Source organism: Myxine glutinosa, chromosome 12, assembly GCF_964187855.1.
Source record: "Myxine glutinosa chromosome 12, kmMyxGlut1.1, whole genome shotgun sequence".
Lineage (NCBI taxonomy): Eukaryota > Metazoa > Chordata > Myxini > Myxiniformes > Myxinidae > Myxine > Myxine glutinosa.
Genome location: NC_136272.1, coordinates 99,745,082 through 99,772,133, shown reverse-complemented (window position 1 = coordinate 99,772,133; position 27,052 = coordinate 99,745,082). Strand labels below are relative to the sequence as shown.

Here is a 27,052-nt window from a genome sequence, read left to right as displayed (position 1 = left end):
AATCAAGACTCTCTATTCACCTGCACTCTTTCATTCCTCTTTACTCCGGGCTCTGAAACAAACTCCCTCACTCTCTTCAATCCCACTCCTCCCTCCAGGTCTTTAAAACAGCTGTTCACCACCATCTACTGTTGTTGTGCTTGTGTGCTTCCCTCTCTCTCCCCCTCCTGTCTCCCGCTCCCTTCATTGTATGTTTTATGTGCCTGTGCATGTTTGCATGTTCAATGTGTTAGCTCTTACACGAGCCTCGATTCTGTATACAAAAAGAAAAAAGAAAAAAAAAGACAGCTGTAATCTAGTGTGGGGATGGCAGGAAAGCTTAGAGACATGCACACCCACCTTTGAGCTGTCTACCCTGGGTTCGAATCACAACTCAGCTATAAACTGTCGTCCTGGTGTTTTACATGCAGGGAGAGACAGTTATGTGGACGTCAACCATCAGAAGGACATTGGGCCAGAGGATCGATCTGGCAGCACTGATCGTTTGTGGACCATAAAGATCGCACGGTGTCTTTTGTGAAGAGTAGGCAAGTTATCCCCAGCAACCCAAACAAATTTTAAAAAATTATCGAACCTACAGGAGCCACCTGCATAAGCAGCAGAGCCACACTGGGAGCAATGATGCAAGTCAGCAGTCACATGTTGCACACATGAATTGATGAATTGAATGTGGAAAGATCTTGAAATGATGTATAGTTCTAGAGAAATATATTCATATCTATGCACATGAGGGTCACACTCCGAGGTTTACTGTTTTGCTTTTCAGCCTCTTTGATTGAAGGATTGAAGGATTTGACCTTTGCGCAATATCGACAAAATTGAAGCTCGAGCTGTAGTCCAATACCTGCACAGAAAGGATTAACTCTCAAGGTTATTCAGGAGCACAGGCTTCCAACCTTGGGTAGAGATTTTCCTCATACCCACAGAAAATAAATGGGCAGCTGATTTTAAGGGGTAGAGACAGAATTGAAAATGAACCCCTTGCGGGTCAGCTGGCAAGTGCATCTCTGCCCGAAAACGTTTACGCCATCTGTGGCATGCAGAGTTGGGAGGACAGGCCGCAGGTTAACTGTCTGATACACTGCCCAACACGTTGTTATGTCAACCAAAAGAGCTCTCGATATTCTGACCAACACACTTTGGAATGAGGAAGGTTTCAATATGGATCAACAGTCAACCAAAACCAGTCAACCAGTCACCATTTCTCGGAAGCTTGTGCACTATTTCAAACGTAATCGAGACATCCTTCTTTGCAGATTTGTTACTTGGGATGAGACTTGGGTTCATCACTTTTAGCTCGAGTCCAAGCAGCAATCTAACGAGTGAAAGCACCACTGATGAAGTTCTAATGCCGTCCTTTCTGCAGGCGAGGTTACGTTTGGCTTCAGTCTTGGGATGTGGAAGGGATATTACCGATTGATAGCCTTCCATACGGACACAATATTACAGGCAACTATTATGCTGGCCTATTACAAACCATGTGATGTCATCAAATTAAAATGGCATGGAGAGGTAAGTCACGGAGTTCCGTCCCACCATGGCAATGCGCCAGCTCACATCTCACACATTGCCCTTGAAGCGATGGTCGACTGTGATTTTGAACTGCTGCCGCATCCACCATATTGAACCCATCTGACACCCATTGACTTTCATCAGTGTGCGGACTTCTCAAAATTATTCTCCAGGGAACCACATGTAGGACTGATGATTATGACACGACGACTGCTGGGGAGTTTTGGCATGACCTGGGATTCATCCTTCTAATGAGGTAGGATTCAAACACTTCAATAACCACCGCTCCAAGTGTATAAGCATCTAAGGGGATTATGTTCAATAATGTGAGCAATCTTGAACCCTACAATCATGGCGAGGCTCAGTACCTATGCTCTCACATACTGTCGATTGAAGCACATCTCATTACACAAAGTGCACCAAGTTTAGGATAAGCTATGAATAAATCTGATACTCCAGGAAAGGATTCACAATCATGAGAAATGGCAATAATTTTGAATGGTATAATTAATCGTCTTGCAGACGAATAGTTGAGTGGGTATTGTGAACAAAAAAGTTTCACTCTTGCAACAACTTCAATTATTACCAGATTAGATGCCATTGCCCTGGATATCCTTGACATAACAGTTGATGCAAAACGAATGCACAGCCCCATGATGATCAACAATCTGAGGAACATCTAAAAAAAACTGTAGCAGCAAAATGGTAGGAAAACTAAAAAAAACAAAAAAACTTTAAACGGTGAAGAATGAAGGAAGACGAAAAATAATTAAATGTAAAATAGGAAGATAAAAAACAAATGGAGTTAGAGGAAGAAAAAAGACAACTGGGTTAACGAGTCCTTAGATAGCATTAGCAGATGTAAAGTTTGTCCAAAACTTTTAAAAAAAAGATTTTATTAAGAACAATTAAGCGGCTCTTAGGATACCCAGGAGGTATGCATACTTGCATCTGTGCCATCTAGCCTGGGTTTGAATGCCAACCCGGCTCAAAACTGTCATCCAAGTGTTTTGCATGCAGAACGAGGCATCGATGTGTGTACCATCCATCGGATGGACATTAAGCCGGGTGTCCCATTTGATAGCATTAGTTGGTACACAATAACGATCCCACGGTGTGTCTTGTGAAGCGGAGGCGAGTTATCACTGGCACCCAGAACAAATTACAAGTTCCTACCTAGCCAAATCACCTACAGTCGAACATTTTGCACTGAAGATTCCATGGCTGACCTCACAAGAATGTGGAACTATTTTGGGCCAATAAAGGAGTAATCGTAGCGTGAAATCACATAACAGGCATACTTGACCAGGAAGTGCAGACAGATTTCCCCCTCCCTATATATCATTTGTGTACCAGGAGCAACTAGGCTGCCACAACCTCCGCAACTTCTGCTGCCTCAACTTCCACAACTTGACTGCCTCAACTTCCACAACTTCCACAACTAGGCTGCCGCAACTTCCGCAACTAGGCTGCCACTACTTCCACAACTTGACTGCCTCAACTTCCACAACTTCCACAACTAGGCTGCCTCAACTTCCGCAACTAGGCTGCCTCAACTTCAGCAACTAGGCTGCCTCAACTTCAGCAACTAGGCTGCCTCAACTTCTGCAAATAGGCTGCCTCAACTTCTGCAACTAGGCTGCCTCAACTTCAGCAACTAGGCTGCCTCAACTTCCGCAACTTCTGCAACTAAGCTACCTCAACTTCCACAACTTCTGCAACGAGGCTGCAACAAATTCAGCAACAAGGCTGCCGCAACTTCTGCAACAAAACTGTCTCAACTTCCACAACAAGGCTTCCTCAACTTCCGCAACTTGTGCAACTAGGCTGCCTCAACTTCTACTACTTCTGCAACTAAGCTGCCTCAACTTCCACAACTTCTGCAACGAAGCCGCCTCAACTTCTGCAACTCCTGCAACTAGGCTGCCACAACTTCCACAAACAAGGTTGCTGCAACTTCCGCAACTAGGCTGCCGCAACTTCTGCAACTTGGCTGCCACAACTTCCACAACAAGGCTGCTGCAACTTCGCAACTAGGCTGCCACAACTTCTGCAACTATGCTGCCTCAACTGCCACAACTCGGCTGCCTCAACTTCCACAACTAGGCTGCTGCAACTTCTGCAACTAGGCTGCCACAACTTCTGCAACAAGGCTGCCACAACTTCAGCAACTAGGCTGCCTCAACTTCTGTAACTAGGCTGCCTCAACTTCCGCAACTTCTGCAACTAATCTGCCTCAACTTCCGCAACTTCAGCAACTCGGCTGCCACAACTAGGCTGCCTCAAGTTCCGCAACTTCTGCAAATAAGCTGCCTCAACTTCCACAACTTCTGCAACTAGGCTGCCTCAACTTCCGCAACTCCTGCAACGAATCTGCCTCAACCTCCGCAACTTCTGCAACTCTGCTCCCATAACTTCTGCAACTAGACTGCCTCAACGTCCACAACTAGGCTGCCTCAACGTCCACAACTAGGCTGCCTCAACGTCCACAACTAGGCTGCCTCAACGTCCACAACTAGGCTGCCTCAACGTCCACAACTAGGCTGCCTCAACGTCCACAACTCGGCTGCCTCAACGTCCACAACTCGGCTGCCTCAACGTCCACAACTAGGCTGCCTCAACGTCCACAACTAGGCTGCCACAACTTCTGCAACTAGACTGCCACAACTTCCGCAACTAGGCTGCCACAACTTCTGCAACCAGGCTGTCTCAACTTCCACAACGAGGCTTCCTCAACTTCCGCAACTTCTGCAACTATGCTGCATCAACTTCTGCAACTAAGCTGCCTCAACTTCCACAACTAGGGCTGCCTCAACTTCCACAACTTCTGCAACTAGGCTGCCACAACTTCCACAACTAGGCTGCCTCAACTTCTGCAATTAAGCTGCCTCAACTTCCGCAACTATGCTGCATCAACCTCTGCGACTTCTGCAACTCGGCTGCCACAACTTCCACAACTAGGCTGCCACAACTTCCGCAACTAGGCTGCCACAACATCCGCAACTAGGCTGCGGCAACTTCTGAAACTAGGCTGCCTCAACTTCTACAACTTCTGCAACCAGGCTGCCACAACTTCCGCAACTATGCTGCATCAACTTCTGCGACTTCTGCAACTCGGCTGCCACAACTTCCACAACTAGGCTGCCACAACTTCCGCAACTAGGCTGCCACAACATCCGCAACTAGGCTGCGGCAACTTCTGAAACTAGGCTGCCTCAACTTCTACAACTTCTGCAACCAGGCTGCCACAACTTCCGCAACTATGCTGCCTCAACTTCCGCAACTTCTGCAACTATGCTGCCTCAACTTCTGCAACTTTCGCAACTAATCTGCCTCAACTTCCACAACTTCTGCAACTCCGCTGCCACAACTTCTGCAACTAGGCTGCCTCAACTTCCACAACTAGGCTGCCTCAACTTCCGCAACTTCTGCAACTAGGCCGCCTCAACTTCCGCAACTTCTGCAACCAGGCTGTCTCAACTTCCACAACTAGGCTTCCTCAACTTCTGCAACTTCTGCAACTATGCTGCATCAACTTCCGCAACTATGCTGCCTCAACTTCCACAACTAGGCTGCCACAACTTCCACAACTAGAACTGCCTGAACTTTGCAACTAAGCTGCCTCAACTTCCAACAACTTCTGCAACTAGGCTGCCACAACTTCCACAACTAAGCTGCCTCTACTTCTGCAACCTCTGCAACTATGCTGCAACAACTTCTGCAACCTCTGCAACTAGGCTGCCACAACTTCCACAACTAGGCTGCCACAACTTCCACAACTAGGCTGCGGCAACTTGTGAAACTAAGCTGCCTCAACTTCTACAACTTCTGCAACTATGCTGCCTCAACTTCTACAACTTGACTGCCTAAACTTCCACAACTTGACTGCCTCAACTTCCACAACTTGACTGCCTCAACTTCCACAACTTCTGCAACTAGGCTGCCTCAACTTCCACAACTAGGCTGACACAACTTCTGCAATTAGGTTGCCGTGCATGCCATCAATCCTTTACTGACACTTTACTTCGTATTTCCTACAAAACGCCTGATTTGCATGAACATATTTTCCCATTTGAATTCAATTTAAAAACTTCCACACAACATCTCTGAATGCGCCACCATCGATAAACAGTATGATTACTATATATGTGCAATGTGAAAATGTTGTCTTATTCCCCATTTGTACAATTTGTTCCAAAAGTATAGTTGTGCCATGTTACGCCACAGCATCATTTATCATGCAATGATAAGCGATGGTAGAAATGAGACAAAGCATGATAATGTTTGTGAAAACACATGCCAAATGCAATGCAAGCTGGAGATTAAATTCTTGCTTAGTTGAGCTCAAGGAACAGAGAGAGGAAGAGGAGGAAGAGAAAGAGAGGGATGAACTGTATCCCTCTTTGGGAAAAACTTCACATGGAATGATTTGGGTAGTCTTTTGGAATGAACGCATTAGAAGAGGTTTTAAGAAACTAAATATTGCAATTAAATAAACAGATTTGATTATTTTGAACATTAACCTGCAATTGCCCTCCCACCCTAACCCTATCATTCCAGATTGACAGCAAAGTATATCCTTTGCACTTGAGACAAAAAGCTCACAAAATGATCCTGAAGTCGTTAAGAAAATGACTCTGCAAATAAAGTAAGAAATGTGGGAACAGGATGTCCGTGCCAATTTAGGACTCTTTTTAGTCGACCTTATCTTAGACATTCCGAAGCTGAGTGATGCCATATTTTGTCCTGGAAGAGTTCCACTCCAAACAAAACAGAGTAAATTTTTTTTTGCTTTCCAGGGTTATCTTGTCTTAGATATCTTTCGTATAATGCGGCTGCAGAAAGGACCCGAGACGAGTTGCTTTTCACAAATGGAGGACAGTCGTGGGCGCAGAAAACGGATGTCTGTGCGGGATTTGCCCAAACCTCGATGGGAGAACTATTTCGTTAATGTCCACGAGCAGTTTGTTAAAAACCTTGAAAGCATATATCATATAAATTTATTAAATAGCCAACCTCTAGCTGCATCATGCGTATGTGAATGTCAAGTAACAAAGGGGCCAAAATACATTTGCTGAATGAAGATTGCGAAGACTCATCGAGTACTTCTTTAACGGCCTAAATTATTCCCACTTTCTTTTGGAGTCATCCGGGGAAAGCTTTTGGGCCAAATTTTTCATGAACCAGCTGGCCGGGCTTGAGCTTCACCGAAAGGTGATTTTGCAGGAATTTGTAATTTGTTCAGGGTTCTGGAGGTTACTCACCTACCTTGCGCGAAAGACACCGTGGGACCTGTAACGTCCACAAATGGCCAGTCCTCTGGCTTCACATCTTACCGAGGGACGGCACACACATTGAGGAATTGCCCTGCCCGCAAAACACCAAGATGAGAGTTTATAGCTCGGTCGGCATTTGAATTCAAGCTAGACAGCTCAAAGGCAAGTATGCATACCTCTAAGTTTTCAAGCCAGCCCTTTAGAGAGGCTTGTATGATCCTGTCCCTGCAGCGATTTTTCACGACTGCCTGCAAAATGTGGCAATATGCTCATCCAGAATTTTTTTTTCATTTTACTTTTGCGGTCTAATAAATAAATTAAGTCCACCTAAGTATTAAATACACCAAGGGGATTCTTGATTCTGCACATTCAACACGCTTTGTGAGTCGCATCTTATTGGGATGGAGGCTTATTAGGGGATTACTTGTCCCATTCGTCTGGGGATTCTCACTCGATGTGTTTTGCAGCTCCAACGCAATATAAATCCTAACAATTCAAAACACTTGCCCCCTTGGGTATCCGGGATGTTTTCCGGTGACGACAAAAGCACGGCCTATTAGCAAAGTAATTTAATAATGTATGAGTGCAACATCCTGAAAAGGTCTTAGAAATATTCCTAACCGGCGAGTGTTTGTATTTTGTAGTCACATCTTAAACTACATGAACCTGATATGCGGTGCAATTTATCGAATATAAGTGAACCTAATTAAACGGTTTATTCAGCATTGGTAAAAGAGTTGAACACAACTTGAACACAACAAGTTGAACACAATAAGCAGGCATCGCTGACTTAAGGAAGAAAAAAAAATGTAATCAAAAGTACAAAATTTAATTTTGAAGTTTTGACCACAGCACAACATTTAACGGGGGATTGTATGCACGTCATGCATGCCAAATGCCCAAATATTTTTCATGGTAGGGGGGAGACTACACAGGCATGTCGTCGACTGCAAGGCCCAGTGTGTCGCTTGCCTGAAGCCTATCCTGGGGATTTGATCTGCCTTTCATTATAACTGTACAGATTGCATGCAATCTATTTAATTGATCAATCTTTATCGTGCCGTTTTCCGATACACCAATAGTGCATTATTTGCTTACCAAAAAAAAAAAAACATTCATAACTGCACGTCCCCATTCTACTCTGTTCATCCTATCAATTGTCCTAGGTCATCTTACATCTGCTTGGAAATCAGCCAACATGACAGCATTACATTAAACATAGGGGTAATACCCCTGGCGCTCACCTGGTAGAATAAACTGTATACTGCACCGACTAACGGTATTTTAAACCAATTTCAATGGTTGCTAGAAGACAGGGCAGCATGTACAATCATACTAACATAATCATAAGACTTTAAACAAACAAAAAAATACCGATTTTGTGCCACGTTTTGTGCCAATATAATTTGTGCCAGGTTTGATCACAATCCCTTCAGCGGTTTCGGAGAAGAAGTTGCAAGTGTTTATGGACGGACGGACTGACTGATTGATGGACGGACGGACTGACAGACTGAAGGACTGACAGATGAACGGACGGACTGACAGACAGATAGACTGACGGACGGACAACACGCCATCGCATAAGCTCCCCTGAACTTCGTTCCAGGTGAGCTAAAAATGTGCAAATACTGCTCCCCTTAACTACAGACTTATCAGCTTACTTCAGATCATCAGCAAGGTAATGGAATCCATGATCGCAGTCGACATCAAATCCTTCCTTTTCTCCAAAGGCCTGATCTCAGACCATCAGCTCAGATTCAGACCAGGTCACTCTACCCTAGAGATGCTGTTTCTGCTCTCCCAACATTGGATGGAGGCCCTCAATATCAGACATAAGATCAGGGCTGTCTCTCTAAACATATATTAAGCATTCAATACAGTCTGGCATCCTGTCTTGCTCTCCAATCCCTGCCTGTGGCATCCAAAGCCAACTTCACACGTCTTACTGACTTTCTATACTCTCGTAACCATCGCTTAGGGAGCCTCACATTTCTTCTCCCTGTCAAGGCTGAAGTGCCCAAGGCAGTGTATTTGGCCCAGTCCTATTCCATATAGTTTCCAACGATCTCTTTGATTCTCTAAAAAATTCCTCTTTTTACTATTTCCTGATGACTCCACCCTCTACTCTGACATCCCTCATCCTTCAGATAGACAGGTAGCAGCCTCTTCCCTCTCTGCAGAACTTGATAGGATCATGAACTGGCCAAACACTTGAAATGTGTCTTTCAAACCCGAGAAAATCCCATACACTCACCGTGTCTATGGCAAACCCTCCCATCAACTTTATTAACAAGCTTCTCGAAGAAGTTCAGCTACTCAAACTTTTAGACCTCACTATCAGCCAGGATCTTTTTTGGACGTACCACATATATAAGTTGGCATTCAAAGCCAGTCGCCGACTGGGCATCCTCTGTTGAGCAAAGTTTTCTTTGGCACACATGAACTCTTATCAAATGACAAGGCCTTCACCCACAGCTTGATGGAGTACTGCCATCCTCTCTGGGCTGGCGACCCTGCCTCACAACTTGGTCAGCTTGACACCGTGGAAACCAAGGTTTTCACAACCATTTGAATATCCTGTGATGAAACCAAGTAAATGGGCATATCATTTTTTACATTGCTGACAGGTCGGTGGTCTCTCTAACTTGTACCACTTATATTCTGGTCTTGCACCCTCTGCCCTTTCCGTGCTCTCCCACCAGGTTTCTGCAGGGCGCACGAGATTTGCCAGTAACCCCTTCTCGTGAAACTCCCAAAAATCCAGATTCACAGCTTCACTCATTCATCCCTATTTTTCCCCCCACCAATGAAATCAACTTCCTCCATCTCTTCAATCTCATTCTTCCCTCTAGCACTTTAAGACAGCTGTTCACCACCATCTCACATGACCTTTTTTTACCCATATTAACCCTCCACAAGCCCACCACTTTCTGAGTTTCCAGCTTTTCCTTCCACTTCTATGATTGAAAGTTTCCGGCTGTATCCATCTTCTCCACCCCCTATGTCCTCCCCATGCCCTCGTTCTTCCCCACATTCCTTATTTCCTCAAGTCTCCCTCTATTTTGTCCCTCATCCCTGCTGTTGGTGAGTTTCCCTGACCCCTCTCTTTATACTGTTACTTTAGCTCTGTTAAATGCTGATCCATTCTATGTTCTAGGACCTCCATGAGCCTCGACACTGTATACAAAAAAACACTTAAGATGACAGGAGAGGACGAGAGGCAGTAAAGAGGGAAAAAGGATAAAGAAAGAACAATAGAAGACATAATTTATCATCCGTAAGAAGAAATAAATTCCCAAGAAAATTAAAAAAAACTGCACAAAAAGTCATTCGCTGGAGCTTTTCAGGAAAATAGAACTCCCATGTTGTACACAGCTATATGGCTTCCGCCAGTTCCTTTATTTGTGCATGGAAAATCGAGATTACACTCTTGGATTTAAATCCTATCTAAATGAGCTCTTACAAGAGCTATAGCAGGTTTCCTAATGGGAAGTGAAAGAGTGCCAGTTCATTTTTACCTGAATTGATTAGTTTTTCAGTGTGAGCTAAGACGGCTTGAGACTGTTGCAATGTGTGCTCTGAATAAAAGGTTTACTGCGGGTTATTCTTGTTAATTCAAGTTCTTCTGAGTTATACCCAAGGGTACGAATTTTTTTTTTCTCAGGGGCATTTCAGCGGCTGGTGCAAGCATATTCGAACAAAGAAAATTTTGAAACCGAGTAATATGTGCGTCTCAGCAAAACAAGGGCCAGACCCCAGACTCACGATAACTGCCCAGAGAAGATTCAGGACATTGAAACCGTTTTGGAGGATGGTGTGGAGTAGTGAATTGACCTGTGAACTGTGTGGGCTGTGTTCAATTCTAGATTTGACTATAAACTGCCGGGTTGATGCTTCACAGATAGGGCGTGGCATCACAAGTGTGACATCGCTCCAATGGAACTTAAGCCGGGTCTCCCGTCTGAAAACATTAGCTGGTGGATGTTAAAGATCCCATGGTGTCCTTCAACGAAGAGTGGCTGAGTTATCGCTGGCATGCTGAAAATTTTCAAAACAAAAAGCCCTGCCCTAACCTTAAAGGGGGCACCTCGTTAGGAGCGCACTCGTGCTTCCAAACAATGGTGCATATGATACAAGAAGATCACACACCTGCTATTCCCCAAAACCGACTCCCTTGACACTGTATTGGTTATCACGTACACACCAGGCCGTACCTCCCAACACCATGCCAGCATGGCAACACTTGCGTAGGCGGCAGGCCGGACAATTCTTGCGCCGCATTTTGTCAATAATGCAGTCATTACGTCCAGCACAAAGATAGTTATTATGACCTGGAAGAGAGAAAGGTGAGAAAGAAGAAAAAATTATCAGAGCACCAGTCCTAAATGGACACTGAATTAAACAAAGAACAATGATTTTCCTCATGTGACAAGTTTAATTATTTGATGACCAGCTTCAACTCTAATACCAAAGCATTGAATTCATCGTGCGGACAGGACAAATTTATAGATACCCAATAGCAAAAATTTCCACCGTGCGAATGAAACAAAAAGCTCAGCACAAAAAAAAAACCAATATGAGCATTTAGGTTCCTTTAGTGATTCTGCATCGTCTTTTCCATGCGAAAATCAACTCAAGTGCAAACTGTATACAAATTAATACCATATAACATGTCGGGTATATATATATATATATATATATATATATATATATATATATATATATATATATATATATATATATATATATAGAGAGAGAGAGAGAGAGAGAGAGAGAGAGAGAGAGAGAGGAGAGAGAGATAGAGAGATATAGAGAGAGATAGAGATAGAGATAGAGATAGAGATAGAGAGAGAGAGAGAGAGAGAGAGAGAGAGATAGAGAGAGAGAGAGAGAGAGAGAGAGAGAGAGAGAGAGAGAGGTGTGGGTGGAAGGGGAGACAAATAGAAAGGGAGGGGTGGGTGTTGTGGTACGGGGCATGAGAGAACCAGAAAGAGAGGGGAAGAGGCAGATTGGGAGAAGAGAGAGAGACAGAAAGACAGAGAGACAGACTTAGATAGGTAGAGACACAAAGAGAGAGAGATAGATAGAGAGATAGATAGATAGATAGATAGATAGATAGATAGATAGATAGACAGACAGACAGACAGACAGAGAGAGAGAGAGAGAGAGAGAGAGCGAAACAGAGAGTGAGAGAGAGGTGGAAGACAAATAAAGAGAGAGGGGAGGGGTGTTGTGGGGCAAGAGCGAGAAATAAAAAGAGAGGGGAAGAAATAGAAATTGGGAGAAGAGAGAGAGAGAGAGAAAATTTTATATATACTGTTATGTCGGTGGGGTAGGGATTACCTTAGAACAGGTAGGATGTATAAATTAACATGCTCCAGATGTCGGGTAAGCCCATGACCATGTAGTAAGTTTTGTTTAGCCGGTTGTCGCATAAGAGTGAATGATTGTGGCCATACAAGGATGGCCCTTGTGTTAACTAGTTGTAAGGATTATGTTAATTCCCCTGTTCGTCAAACCTCAGTGATCTATCCTTTATCCTTTTTGACACCGCACCATAGACACCAGTTAGAATGGCCAATGGCCATTAAACCACACTAAGTAACAATAAAAACCACCAGGAAGCCAGGACATTGAGTGCTGCCACTAATTACACCATTGGGAAGCACACATTGAGGTTGAGCAGGCCGAGGACATGCCCCGGGGAGCCGTGATTGGCCAGGGCGGAGTAAGAAGGCACTCACTGATTGGTAGAGAAGGGCGAGCAAGAAGCGGCGCGCTGATGGGTGGAGAGCTGGAAAATGTAGTGGTGGCCTGCGGGCATTGGTGGAGAGGCACAGCTGACGTCACGAGACGGTCGTTAAAAGAACTCTCGGACCGACATTTTCTTACTTTCCTTTTGCCTTTCATGCCTTCATCTTGCCCTTGACGACCTCTTGCTCCCTTGCTTCTTCTCCCTTGTGCTCTTGTGCCTGTTCACATTCTGGATCTCGCGAGCGATTGTGTGTGGACGACGGGCTCCAGAAAGCGGACGGACTGACCGTATTCAGAGACGCCATCCAGAGATGTGCAGAGGCAGCAGGAAGAGCCGCGGCCTGAGAACTGCGGTTCTCCGCGTGGACGAGCGCTGCTGGTCGCTAGAGCGCGGTAGGGTGCATCGAGGCCTAGTGAACAAGAGCAAACCATCGAGGCCGACTGGGCATGTTCCCCGCGCACGGACCTCCGGACCCGTTCACAGACCCTGATGAGATCCCACCAGTGATTGGAGCTAAGTGCACACACACACACACCCCATTATTTTCCAGTTTATTCTTCCCTTCGTCTGTGTTCAAGTCTGGTGTGGGGGACGTCCCATTTAGGACTTTAGTTTCACCGTCGCGTTTCTCTTGTTATTGGTATTTTCTTTTAATAAATCCTTTTGTTATGTTTGTACATTTCTAAATCCGTTTTTGTTTGAGTTTATTTATTGCAGGATTGGGAACTCCCGGCGGACCACAGGTACGACCCTTCATCGCTTCCTTTCCCTTTATTGCCCCACGTGTATAAAGTCCGCATTTGTTTGTCACCCCGGAGTTAAAGCTTGTTTGGCTAATCCCTTTCCTGGTAAAGATTTTAATCGCCAGGAATGCGACAATATATATGGACAGGAAAAGAGAGAGATTTCAATTTACTGCCCACCTCGAGAGTACAAAATATTTTTGTGAGTGAGTCAGTCAGTGAGTCATTGAATGAGTGGTTAGAAAGAGCTCAGTGGTTAGAATATATCAGTGGTATACACACACACACACACACACACACACACACACACACACACACACACACACACACACACACACACACACACACAGTGCCTTCAGGAAGTAATCACTCTCGACGTTTTTCACATTTTCTTGCATTACAGCCTGAATTTAAAATCGATTAAATTTAGATATTTTTTTTGTCACTGATCCACAGATAATACTTCATAATGTCAAGGTGGAATTCTTTTTTAGAATATTTTACAAAATAATTGAAAATGAAAAGCTGAAATGTCTCGAGTCAATAAGTATTCACCCCCTTTGCTATGACACCCCAAATTGTGATCAGGTGCATCCAATTTACGTGGATCATCCTTGAGATGTCTCTACAACTTAATTGAAGAAACCTGCGGCCAATTCAACTAATTGGATATGATTTAGAAAGAAGCACAACGTTCTACCGTAGTGGCCAAAAATATTGGCATCCTTGCACTTTTTAAAAATAACTCACAATGTTCTCTAAAAATAAGTTGAAATTGACAAATGTATTTCGTCTCCACAATTCTTTATTTCACTGTTAATATTACATAACCTTTGTTTTCGATTCAGAACTTAATATATCATTTTAAATCAGAAAATAAAAAGAAATGGCATTGACAAAATTATTGATACCCTAGATTTAATACTGCATTTGGAAGCACAGCCTTTGGACAAAATAATTGCAGTCAATCGCTTCCTGCAGCCATAAATGAGCTTCCCACACCTCTCTACTGGCAGTTTGGTGCACTCTTCTTGTGCAAACTGATCCGGTTCTCCCAGATTTGAAGAGTTCCTTCTCCCAACTGCTGTTTTCAGATCTCCCCACAGGTGTTCAGTGGGATTTAGATCTGGACTCATTGCTGGCCACTTCAGAACAGTCCAGGTGTCTTGAACCATTCCTGGGTGCTTTTTGAAGTGTGTTTTGGGTCTTTTCCCTGCTGCAAGACCCATGACCTTCGACAGAGACCCAGCTTTCTGACAATGGGTTGAACATTGCGCTCCAAAATGCCTTGGTAATCTCTTGATTTCATGATGCCATGCACATAATCAAGGCACCCAGTGCCAGAGGCAGCACAGCAACCCCAACACATCACTGAACCACCATGTTTGACTGTAGGGACTGTGTTATTTTTTTTTGAAGGCTTCATTTTGTTTTCTGTAAACATGGAGATGAGGTGCTTTACCAAAAACCTCTAATTTGCTCTCATCTGTCCACAGGACATTCTCACAGAAGGATTTTGGCTTGTTCAGGTGTGTTTTGGAAAACTCCAGTCGGGCTTTCTTATGCCTCTCTCTCAGCAGTGGGGTCCTCTTGGGTATCCTACCACATAACCCCCTTTCATCGAGTTGGCGATGGATGGTGCGAGTTGAAACTGTCGTACCTTGTGTCTGAAGGTCAGCTTGAATCAGTTTGGCAGTTGATCGAGGAGCTTTCTCCACCATTTGAACAATCCTTCACTGCAATCTTTGATCAAGTTTTCTCTTGCGGCCACGTCCAGGGAGGTTGGCTACAGTGCCATGGGCCTTAAACTTCCAAACAACATTGCATACGGTGGACAAAGGAACAACAAGGTCTCGAGAGATGGATTTGTAGCCTTGACATTGTCTATGCTTGGCTATAATCTTGTGTCTGATCTCCTCAGACAATTCCCTGGTTTTCTTTCTTTTTTTCATGCTCATTGCGGAACACACACCCGGTGTGTACCCCGGTTTGGAATAGGTACACCGTATCCCTGCGTGTCATAAGAGGCGACGAAAAGGGTTGTCGTCAGGAAGGGCATCCGGCCATAAAAACATTGCCTCAAAAATAGAACCATGACAATTACAACTACATATGGGCAGGGTACAGCCTGAAGTACCCCGTGGGGGACCCCACTCCCTCTCGTCATAAATCAAGGTGGGGAACCCGATCGAAGCAAGGGTGGAAATCACTCCATTTATGACGACGAAACGTCTGATGCCCGACGTGGAGATCGGTTTCTGAAGTTTGGGACATGGAATGTAGGGACAATGACAGGGAGATCAGGAGAAGTGGTGGAAGTATTGGTCAGAAGAAGAGTGGACATATGTTGTGTGCAGGAGACGAGATGGAAGGGAAGTGGTGTGAGAATGGTGAAGGGTACGCAGGGACAGAAATAAAAGTTTGTGTGGCAAGGGTGCCCGGAGGGCGTGCATGGCGTTGGTGTCCTGTTTTCTGAGGAGTTTGTGGACAGTGTGGTGAGTGTGACTAGAGTGAGTGAAAGGTTGATGATGGTGAAAATGATGATTGGAAAGTTATTGGTGAACGTCATCTCGGGATATGCTCCGCAGGTTGGTCGGAGTGATGAAGAGAAGGACAAGTTCTGGTGTGCGATAGAGAAGCTGATGGAAAACGTGAAAGATGAGGAAGTTATTGTGGTAGGAGGAGACCTAAATGGACATGTGGGAAGGATTATGGATGGTTTTGAGGGAGTTCATGGGGGTTACGGATATGGTGTGAGAAATGGAGAAGGTGAAAGGATTTTGGAGTTTGCTGATGGAGCTGATTTGTTGATTTGTAATACTCAGTTCCAGAAAGAGGATAATAAGCTTGTTACATACACGTCAGGTGGGTCGACGACAACCGTTGACGACCTACTGGTGCGTAGGCGAGATAGGGGGCACCTCTGGGACACAAAGGTGATCCCGGGGGAGGAGGCTGTGTCACAGCACTACTTGGTTGTCTGCGACATAAGGGTGAAAGGTGCGAGGAGAGCTCGGCGGGTGAAGTACCAACCCAGAATGAAGGTGTGGAGGTTGAAAGAGGTGACAGTGAGGGGAGGCATTAAAAAAGAGGCTGAGTAGGGTAGAGGATGATGTGGTTGAGCTTGAAAGTGGTTGGATGTCAATGAAAGATAGTCTGTTGGGAGCCGTTGGTGAGGTATGTGGATGGACAAAAGGACCACCGAGGCACTCGGAAACATGGTGGTGGGAAGATGAAGTTGGAAAGAAGATGGACGAGAAGAGGAAAAAGTTCAAGGAGTGGCAGAAGGCGAAGGGTATGGGGGCAGAAAAGGCAGAGCATGAAAGCTATAAGGCAGCCAAGAAGGCTGCAAAGAAAGAGGTAGCAAAGGCGCAGGAGGCATGTAGGAAAATGTTCGGAGAATGCTTGGATTTGGAATAGGGTCAGAGAGCGGTATTCAGGGTTGCAAAGTAGATCACGAAAGAGAGGTGTGATGTGATGGGGGTGAGTTGCTTGAAGGATGAAGTGGGCCAAATCGTTGGGGACCCAGATGGAATTAAAGGAAGATGGAAGAGATATATGGAAATACTGTTCAATGCAGAGAATGAATGGGATGGCAACATAGAGAGTAACCCAGTTTTAGGACCGGTAGAAAAGATAACTGAGAAGGAAGTTGAGGAAGCGATAAAAGCAATAAAGAGTAGAAAAGCGGGAGGGCCGACGGGAGTTGTGGGAGATATGTTGAAGGCAGCGGGAAATTGGGGTGGGAAGAGAATGACAGAGATCTGCAATCTGGTGGTGAAAGAAGGCCGCATTCAGTGGATTGGGAACTGAGTACCCTCATCCCTCTATACAAGGAGAAAGGTGACCCTCTGGACTGTGGCTCGTATCGAGCGATAAAGTTATTGGAGCATGGAATGAAGGTATTGGAAAGGATGCTGGAGGAGGATAAGGAAGATAGTGAAGATTGACGAAATGCAGTTTGGATTTATGCCAGGAAGAGGAACGAAAGACGCGCTTTTTATTGTGAGGCAGTTGCAGGAGAAGTACATGGAGAAGAGGAAGAAGTTGTTTCTTGGGTTTGTTGATCTGGAGAAAGCATTCGATCGGGTTCCACGCAAAGTATTGACATGGGCATTGAGGAAGTTAGGAGTGGAGGAATGGTTGATCAGAGTAGTGATGGCAATGTACAAAAGAGCGCGCACAGCTGTAAGGACGAAGGACGGGAACAGTGGTGAGTTTGAGGTGAAGGTGGGAGTACATCAAGGGTCGGTACTAAGTCCACTACTATTTGTAGCTGTGATGGAGGTGCTGGATCGGAACGTAAAGGAGGGTTTACCGTGGGAGTTGTTGTATGCAGATGATCTGGTGTTGATTGCAGAAAGTATGGATGGACTGAAGGAGAAGATGAACAAGTGGAAGGAATGTATGGAGACAAAAGGTCTGAAGGTGAATATCGGAAAAACGAAGGTGATGGCAAGTGGTAAAGCATGTGGTGGGGTGGAAAGAACTGGGAAATGGCCGTGTGCTGTGTGCAGGAATGGTGTCAGAGAGAATTCCATTCAATGTACAATGTGCGCTGAGTGGGTTCATCAAAAATGTAGTGGTTTGAGAGGGTCATTAACCAGTGTGGCAGCTACATTCAAGTGTAAGGTGTGCACAGAGGGAGCTGCAGATGGAGGAAATGTTGAGTTGGATCTTGGAGACGGCGTGAACCTGGAAGGTGTGAAAACATTTTGTTTCCTCGGAGACATGCTGAATGGAGAAGCTGGATCAGACTCGGCAACCGTTGCTAGAGTGAGATGTGCATGGAAGAAGTTTTGGGAACTGAGTGGCGTGCTGATGAGGAGGGGAGTGTTGTTGAAGCTGAAGGGAAAGGTGTATGCTGCATGTGTGAGAAGTGTTATGATTTATGGGAGCGAGACATGGGTAATGAACGTAGAGCAGCAACGAAGGCCGGAACGGGTGGAAATGCGAATGGTTCGGTTGATGTGCGGAGTATCGTTGAGATAGAGGAAGACAAATGATGAATTGCGAAAGATCATGGGAATAGAGCCTGTGATGGATGCTGTGAAGAGAAACAGTTTGAGATGGTTTGGTCATGTGTTGAGGAAGGATGAAAGTGACTGGTTGAGAAGAGTGATGGAAATGAATGTAGAAGGAAGTAGAGGACGGGGAAGACCGAGAAAGACTTGACTAAAGATGGTCGAAGACGAAATGCGGGCAAGGGGGTTAACAAGGGGAGATGCAGAAAATAGGGCAAAATGGAGAAGATTGTCATGGGGACCGCAAGGCTAATCCCCGCTCTTGCAGGGAAAATGGCCTTAAAATGCTTGTTGTTGTTGTTGTATTGCGGTACACACAGTGACACAAAACAGCCGAATGACTCCTTTTCTCGATTCAAACTAGTTGAATGAGTGATTTTTATATTGCAGGCACCTGCAACTCACCACAGGTGAGTTCAATTCCAGAGTAAAGGAGAATCACCTGCTTGAAATCTAATTATTTCTAACACCTTCTAAAAAATGCCAATAATATTGTCCGAGCCATTTTAGGATTTCTGTGTGGAATAAGCTAAGATTTAGTAATTTTTCAGCTATTTTTGTTCTGTTCCACTGCACACCAAAGAAATACAAATGTGGATACCAAAATATTTTTTAATTTCAACAATTTTCTGGAATAAAATCTTTAAATAATGAAAATGAAATAAATAAAATAAAATAAAAAAATTAAAAACTTTAAATTAAATAAAAATCAATAAATAATAATCGTAAAATAATTTCTTAATCAATTGGCTAATAGCATACCTCAACTACCAGTGTTTCATCTGAAACTGCAATTTTTGGAAAATTAATTATTCAAAAATTAAATGATGAATTGAATAATCAAAAAAATAATTAATCAATTAACTGATTAATCAATAAATCAAAAATATCCTTTATAGCCACATCGCTTGGTCATTATCGTGTCCAAATATCAGCTTCCCAGCTCAAAAGGTTCCTGAGATAATTCTGCCCAGAAGAGAAAGGAAATAAATATGTACTTAATTAATCGATAATAATTAAGTAACTAATCAATCTATTGATTAATCAAAAAACAAAAAATATTGTTTTTGACAAAGTACTTGCTCACTATTGTGCAGAAATTTCAGCTTCCTAGCTCAAAGGATGGCTGACATATCGCCCGGACAAACAACTGGAGTGAAAACTGAGCATTCCCTTTCAGCGCGTGTCATTGGTGAGCCGCCTTCGGTGCACGGCAATGACGTCATGCAGCACCTGGGGATGGTATAGGAAAGGAGTGGCGTACAACAAGAAAACAAACAAACAAACAACCGGAGTGAAAACTGAGTACTCCCTTTCAGTGCGCGTCATTGCCGGGGCCCTCTTTGGTGCAAGGCAATGACGACATGCAGCTCCTGGAGATGGCATTGGAAAGGAGCGGTGTACAACAAGAAAACAAACAACCGGAGTGAAAACTGAGTACTCCCTTTCAGAGCGCGTCATTGCCGAGCCCCCTATGGTGCCCGGCAATGACATCATGCAGCATCTGGAGATGGCATGGGAAAGGAGCGGTGTTGTGTTTGCGCCAAGCGTAATGTTTTGCATTTTGGCCAAAAAAGTTCCATCAGACCACAAGTTTTTGCCACATGGCTTCAGAATCTCCGGAGTGTTTTCTTTTTCTTGCATACCTTAAACGGGACTCAAGGCAGGCTTTTTGAGTAATGGCCTCCTTTTTGCCACCCTACCGTACAGGCCAGACTTGTGGAGTGTTTGGGATATTTTTTTTCACGTGCACACAGTAACCAGTCTTTGCCATAAAAGCCTCTGCCACTTTCAAAGTTTCCAATGGCCTCTTCGTGGCCTCTACAATCATTCTCCTCCTTGCATGGTCATCCAGTTTGGAGAGACGGCCTGATCTACGCAGGGTCTTGGTGGTACCATACGCCTTCCACTTCTTGATGATTGTCTTGATTGTGCTCCAAGGGTTTTTCAAGGCCTTTTAAACATTTTTATACCCAACCCCTGATGTGTGCCTTTCCACAACTTGATCCCGAAGGTCTTTTGAAAGCTCCTTGGTGCTCATGGTTGAGTCTTTGCTGTGAAATGCACTATTCAGCAGAAGAAACCTAAAGAAACAGCTGATTATATTCTGAAATAATCAGAATCACTGCAATTTAACAAAGGCGGAGGCCAATTAACTTGGTATGTGATTTTGAAGGTGATTGGTTACACCTGAGCTAATTTACAATTGCTATTATAAGGGGGGTTGACACTAATCCAACCAAGATATTGTAGTTTTGTATTTTAATGAATTTTATGAAATTTGTAGAACTTGTTTTTCACTTGTAAGTTGTGGGTTATAATGTGTAAATAAAGGTGGAAAATGTCTGTTTTAATGCAATTTAATTCCAGGCAACAAAAGGTGAAATTTTGAAAGCGGTGTAGACATTCTACATGCAATGTATATGTACTCGTACTCGTATGTGTACTCGTATGCTATATATGTATACGTGTGTGTGTGTGTGTGTGTGTGTGTGATATTTCTTTCTCTTCCTAGTTTATCCTCGCCTATTCTTTTGCATCCTTCTGCTTGCAGGACATAAACTGCTAATTTATTTCCCTGTGTTTTGCATTGTTTTGGTTTAGCCCTTTGTTGTCTCCGCTGCGGTTCTTTCCGAAAACCTTATTGTTTGTGAGTGTTTAACTGTTGTCATTGTCAGTCGTCTCAATTTACTTGCTTGCCCTTTTCCAAGCTCTTCCACGAGTGTTATTATTTTGTACATAAAGGTGATTTGTAAATGTTGTTTTGTATAATTACCATTTGTTGAGTCTTTTCTAATGTATAACATTTTCTGTATGTACATTTTCTAATTTCCTTTTTCCAACAATGTACTCTTATTACTTGCAAAATCGAAGATTTTTCAAGTATATTGGTTGGTTGCGATTGTTATTCTGTCTGTTTGTTACTTGGCCAAAAAAATCTTTTTGGACAAGTACGTTGATCACTCCGGTTTGTGTGTTTGTTTTTGTGTGCGTTTGTCTGTCCGCTCACTTATAGTTGCCTACAGGTTACAATATTAAACCCATCTTCACGAAACCTCACCAAATTTGTGGTCCGTAGAGTAGTGGTCCGCCAAAATCCTACATATTTGAGGTCAAAAGGTCAAAAGGTCAACACAGGCCAACGGTCACTTTCTTCAAATTTCTAAAATCCTCAATTTTAATCCGATTGACTTGATATTTGAATAGGATTTGCATATCAGCGAACTGAATTGAACCACCAACTATTTTTGAGATCAACATAGGTCACAAGGTCAACATAGGCCAAAGGTCAACCAATGTTTCTCCAATTTCTCAAATCCTCAATTTTCATCCGATTGACTTGAAATTTGAATAGGATTTACATATCAGCTAACTGAATCCAACCACCAACTATTTTGGGGATCAACATAGGCCAAAAGGTCAACATAGGGCAAAGGTCAACAACCTTTTCAAATTTCTAAAATCCTCAATTTTCATCTGATTGACTTGAAATTTGAATGGGATTTTCACATCAACTAATTATTGAATACAACCACCAACTATTCTTGAGATCAAAATAGGCCAAAAGGTCAACATAGGCCTAAGGTCAAGGTCAAGCACTTATTTCAAGTTTCTAAAATCCTCAATTTTCATCCGATTGACTTGAAATCTGAATATGATTTGCATATCAGCTTACTGAAACCAACCACCAACTATTTTTAGGCCAACATAGGCCAAAACATCAACATAAGCCAGATTTCTAAAATGGTCAATTTTCATCCAATTAACTTAAAATTTGAAGATGATTTGCATATCAGGTCACTGAATTCAACCACCAATTCGTTTTGGGGTCAAAAGGATGCTCTCCTTCATGCCATTCTACTTAGTTATCTTTTGCCAAGTGTCGCTCTATGAGTGATTTTTCATTTGTCTGTTTGTTTGTCTGTCTGTCTGTTTGACTTGGAAATTGACTTGGAAATTGAACAGCATTTGCACATTGAGTCACTAAATTGGGAAACCAACTATTTTTGAGGTCAAAAGGTCAACTCAAGGTCAAACTTCCAACAGCATCAATTTTCATCTGAAAAATCATCAATTTTCATCCGATTGACTTGAAAATTTAACAGCATTTGCATAGTGCCACACAGATGAATTGGGAAATCGACTATTTTTGAGGTCAAAGTTCAACTTAAGGTCAAACTTCCAAAATCATCAATGTTCATCTAAAAATCGTCACTTCTTCCTATTGACCCGATCTTTGATTCGTCAATTTGATCTTGATGAAATGGACAATTTGCTGAATCAATTGCAACTTTTTTTCGTGTGTGTGGGGGGGGGGGGGGGGGGGGGGAATTTTGCAAGTATCGTGCTCTGCATGACGTCTTCTTGTTTTTTTATTTTTTGGATTCAACATCGAGAAACCAGATGTGACAAACTGAAAATGGGGAAAGTGGGTTAACGGATTGGACACAAGTGCAAGGGAATGAATGAACTAGAAAAGAGGAGAGAGAAAGGATGGAGGGGAGGGAAATGCATTAACTTGGAGGTAATAGGGTTAGGTTAGGTTAGGTTAGGTTAGGTTAGGTTAGGTTAAGGTTGATGTGGGTGGAAAAGATCATGAGTAGGGATGAGATGGTGGTGCACCTCCTGCTTGAAACCCTGGAAGGAAGGGTGGGGTTGAATCCCCCGTGGAAGGTAGTTCCACAAACAGGAGAAAGGATCAACAAAGGAGTGGAGGTGAATGGTAAGCCAGCATTTTGGGAGTTTAACCAGGAAGAGGTTATTGGAAGAATGGGTGCACCCGGGTGGAGCTGAAGGAGGGTCAGAGGACCTTTAATTAAAAGAAAAAGCCGACACTAGAGTGAACCAATAAAAACAATCCTCAGCAAATTGAAGAAAGTTTGCATGATTATGATTTTCTCATTGAAATATCAGAGAATGAACATGTGTTACGTGGTCCCCTCAGTGAATACCTGGTCTCGGTGACCCCCGGACCGTGAGAGGAACTTCGCCAGAAAGCTGTATTATATATGCGCTTTCGCCACGCAATCCATATGAATTTCACCCAAGAGACAACTATCAAGGATATATTTCAATGGTAATGATACCATACAATTTCAATGACACAACCACGGAGATTTTCCCCGAGCAATCAACCATACACAACCATCGACAATTCCCAATTCACAAGCACTTCCCTATGAGTAAGATGGCCATCTTATATATGTGTGTCCCGGTGAGTACTCACAACCCCCTTTTGGTCTCGGTCCCGCACAATGTCTCTGGGCCCCTCCTGACCAAGATGATGGTCGGCGTCGCCGCACTCGGGCGGTTGAACGAACCCCGGGTGGACGTGTTTCCACCGGGCAGGTATCGTACCAGGCACCCCGGCTACAGCCCCTCGTGGCCACGCGAAGCGGGTACGGGAAAGCAAGCCGAAAGCCCCACGCCGCTTGCCAGGCGTGTTAGGCCCCAACGGGCGACCCGTACGCGTCTTTTTAGACGGTGTCACGAACGGCGCCAAACGCTGGGTCGGTGCACGGCCACACGACAGTTTGCCGTCCACCGGGCAGGTATCCGTCCCGGTAACTCCTCTCGCCAGACAGGTTCGGGAACGCCGCTTTTCCACACGGCTCAATCAATCCCACTTTTCGTCGGAGCGGGGCGAGGAAGAAGAATCCTCGTCCTTTTCTCCTCGTGTCTTTTTCCTTCCGTTTCCGGTCACTTCCGTTTCCGGCCACTTGTTCAGAAGGGCTCCTGACCCTCCAATCACAACAACCCTTAATATACTACACACGGATAAGCAAAGACCTGAATGGTAATCCACATTCCTTCACATAAATATGTAACACTCCCCCCCTTCAAGAAAGAAAGTTTGAACCCAGCGAAAACTTTCTTTGCCGGCCAATTTGGAGAAACAAACCAGATAACTCAACCCCCCCCCACATTATCAGTTCCCCCCGGGCACAGTTATCACTTAAAAATAAAGCAACCAAAATTTCACCACAACCCCTCCAGATTACTCACTCTGGACTAAGCACCAGCAACGACATTGTCCCTGCCAAATCAAACTCCATCTCATGACCCTCTGACTTTGACCGTCAGTTTCTTGTGAATGAAGGTTAAGGGGTTGATCAAAGATCCAAAGTTAAGCCACTCGATAGCACTTTTTCCGGGAGGCCAAGCCGAGTATTCACTACATGGATGCCTTTAGGAACGTGGAGTTCACGGTTAGTCCGTGCAGGAAAGTTCTCTACATGGGCGCCTTGAGGAACGTGGAGTTCACGGTTAGTCCGTGCATGAAAGTTCACTACATGGACGCCTTTAGGAACGGCGTTCACGGTTAATCCGTGTAGGAATCTTGGCTCGGCGGCTCCGCCACATTCAGTGCTTCAACTTCTCCGAACTTCCCTAATACTTAGGGTGGGACCACTTGTCCCTGTAGTCCCATGAATAGCGGTCTCCTTCTCGGCCATTACTTTGCCAATCCTTCCTTCGGGAGCGGCCGTAACTCAGGGAGCCTCCATAATAATATTGATTGCGGCCACCACCAAAACTATCGCCCAGTTGTCCTCTCCTGTAGACCTCTCGACGTCTACGAAATGCCTTCCCTACTGTTATGGTCCGACCCTCCAAATCCTTGCCATTCCAATTCTTCTCTGCCTCTCTGGCGTCTTTTGTGCTGGCAAACGTGACAAAGCCGAACCCTCTTGACTGTTGCGTTTCCCAGTCTCTTACCAACCGCACTTCCACCAGCGGCCCATATCTGTTGAAGACAGAGGTCAGAACTTCTTCCTCTGTTTTGAAGTTCAGTCCCCCTACAAATAACTTGGCACTTTTGTCGCCATCCCGAGCTGGTGTGGTGTTATTTTCCCTGCTGGGCTCTTTACCAACCCTCAGGTTACCATAAACTTGACCCCCGGCCAAATCATTCCCGATAACCACAGATACCCCCTCTACAGGAAGCGTGGCTTGTAAACCGACGGTGACCGGTCCTGACACCAAATCGGACTCCAAATGGATGACATGAAGGGGAGCACTAACACCGCCCCCGATCCCCTGTGAACGAACACTATCCCCCGTTGCCGTCTCCTCGGACCATGGCAAAATGCCTTCAAGCATTAAAGATTGATGTGCCCCTGTGTCCCTCAATATCCTAACCGGTTTCCGGTTAGTCGAGGCTCCATCCCGTGACACAAACCCCTCTGAAATAAATGGTTGGTAACCCTTTTGATGGCGATTTCTCACAATGGCCATTGCGTTTGGAGTCGTAGTAGTCGGACTCCGCTCTGGGTCTTCGCTTTTCATGCGGTAACAACTGGACATCAAGTGTCCAGGTTTCTTGCAAAAAGCGCAAGTAGGCCCGGAGGAAAAACTCGTGGTCTGCCTCGGGCCCCCCGAACTATAAGTTTGTCTTGGGCCCGCATCCCTCCGATTTCGAACAGGTGGGGTATCATAGTTGTCCCCATAATCATCTCGAGGCCGCCGCCATGTATGGTCGTTCTCCGCACCTGCTGTTCCCCACCTCCCCTGCGGAGATCTAGGCGAGGAGTTAGGTTCGTGGACCCCTATTCGGTGGGTTAAGGCATAATCATCTGCCATGGTGGCTGCGTCCCACAACTTTGGTACTTTCTTTTCCTGCAGGTACACTTTGATGTCCTCGTGGACACACTGCTGGAATTCCTCCACCAGGATCAAGTCCCGCAATGTCTCGAAGTCTTTCCCGACTCCTTTTGACTCACACCACCGATCAAACATGTTTTCTTTCACTCTGGCAAACTCCACATGGGTCTCACTCTCCCTCTTCCTGGCATTCCTGAATTTTTGCCTGTAAGCTTCCGGAACCAACTCATAGGCCTTGAGGATGTGCTTCTTCAGTACCTCATAATCTGCACATTGGTCCATTGGTAGCGCCGAATAAATTTCCTGAGCTTTCCCCACCAGCACACTTTGCACGAGTATGGTCCAGGCCTCCTCCGGCCAGTTTAATTGTCGAGCCACTTTCTCAAAGTGTGGGAAAAATTTCGCGACTTCCTTTTCACTGAACGGTGGAACCAGCCTCACATGTCTGCCCACATCCCAGGTTTTCTGGTTAGGTGTCGACCCCGTCAGCAAGGGTGGTGCCTCTCCCCGTTCTCTCATTAACTCCAGCTCCTTGAATTTGATTTCTTGCTGAAGCTCCATGTCACGTTCCTTTAATTCCCTTTCCGCTTTTCTCTCCTCTGCTTCGAGTTCCCTTGCAGCTCTCCTTTCCTCTGCTCTTTCCTTTTCTGCTTTCCTTTCTTCTTCTGCTCTTTCCTTTTCTGCTTTCCTTTCTTCTTCTGCTAACCTTTCCTGGAGTTCTCGTTCCACTCTCCTTTCCTCTGCTTGTTTCTCTTCTCTCCTCTCTTCTGCTTTCCTTTCTTCTTCTGCTCTTTCCTTTTCTGCTTTCCTTTCTTCTTCTGCTCTGTCTTTTTCTGCTTTCCTTTCTTCTTCTTTAATCCGTTCCTGGCTCCGTAATTGCAACTCCAGTTTCCGGAGCTCAACATCTTCTGGTTCTTCGGGTAGCCACTCCCAGGCTAACTCGTCCCATGTTCCTAATCCCACCATAGATTGTATCACCGTGGCCTGCAACTCTGCCTTCCTCAAATTAGTTCGGACCTCCAAGTTAAAATGTTTGGCCAATTTCAAGAGGTCCGACTTTAGCAACGCTCGGAACTGTGCCTCACTCGGGGTTACCCCAAAGTTCTGTGCCACAAACGCCATGGTGCCTATCGTTAACAC

General features: G+C 44.7%; 1 protein-coding gene across 1 annotated transcript in view; it reads right to left on the bottom strand.

The window, feature by feature from the left end:
* Positions 1-27,052, bottom strand: part of LOC137437679 (progesterone receptor) — a 378,860-nt gene that overhangs the window by 97,109 nt on the left and 254,699 nt on the right. Inside the window, exon 3 of the mRNA XM_068132179.2 lies at positions 11,003-11,119. Within this exon, the coding sequence (XP_067988280.2) occupies positions 11,003-11,119 (117 nt within the window). The remainder of the gene's footprint in view (positions 1-11,002; positions 11,120-27,052) is intronic.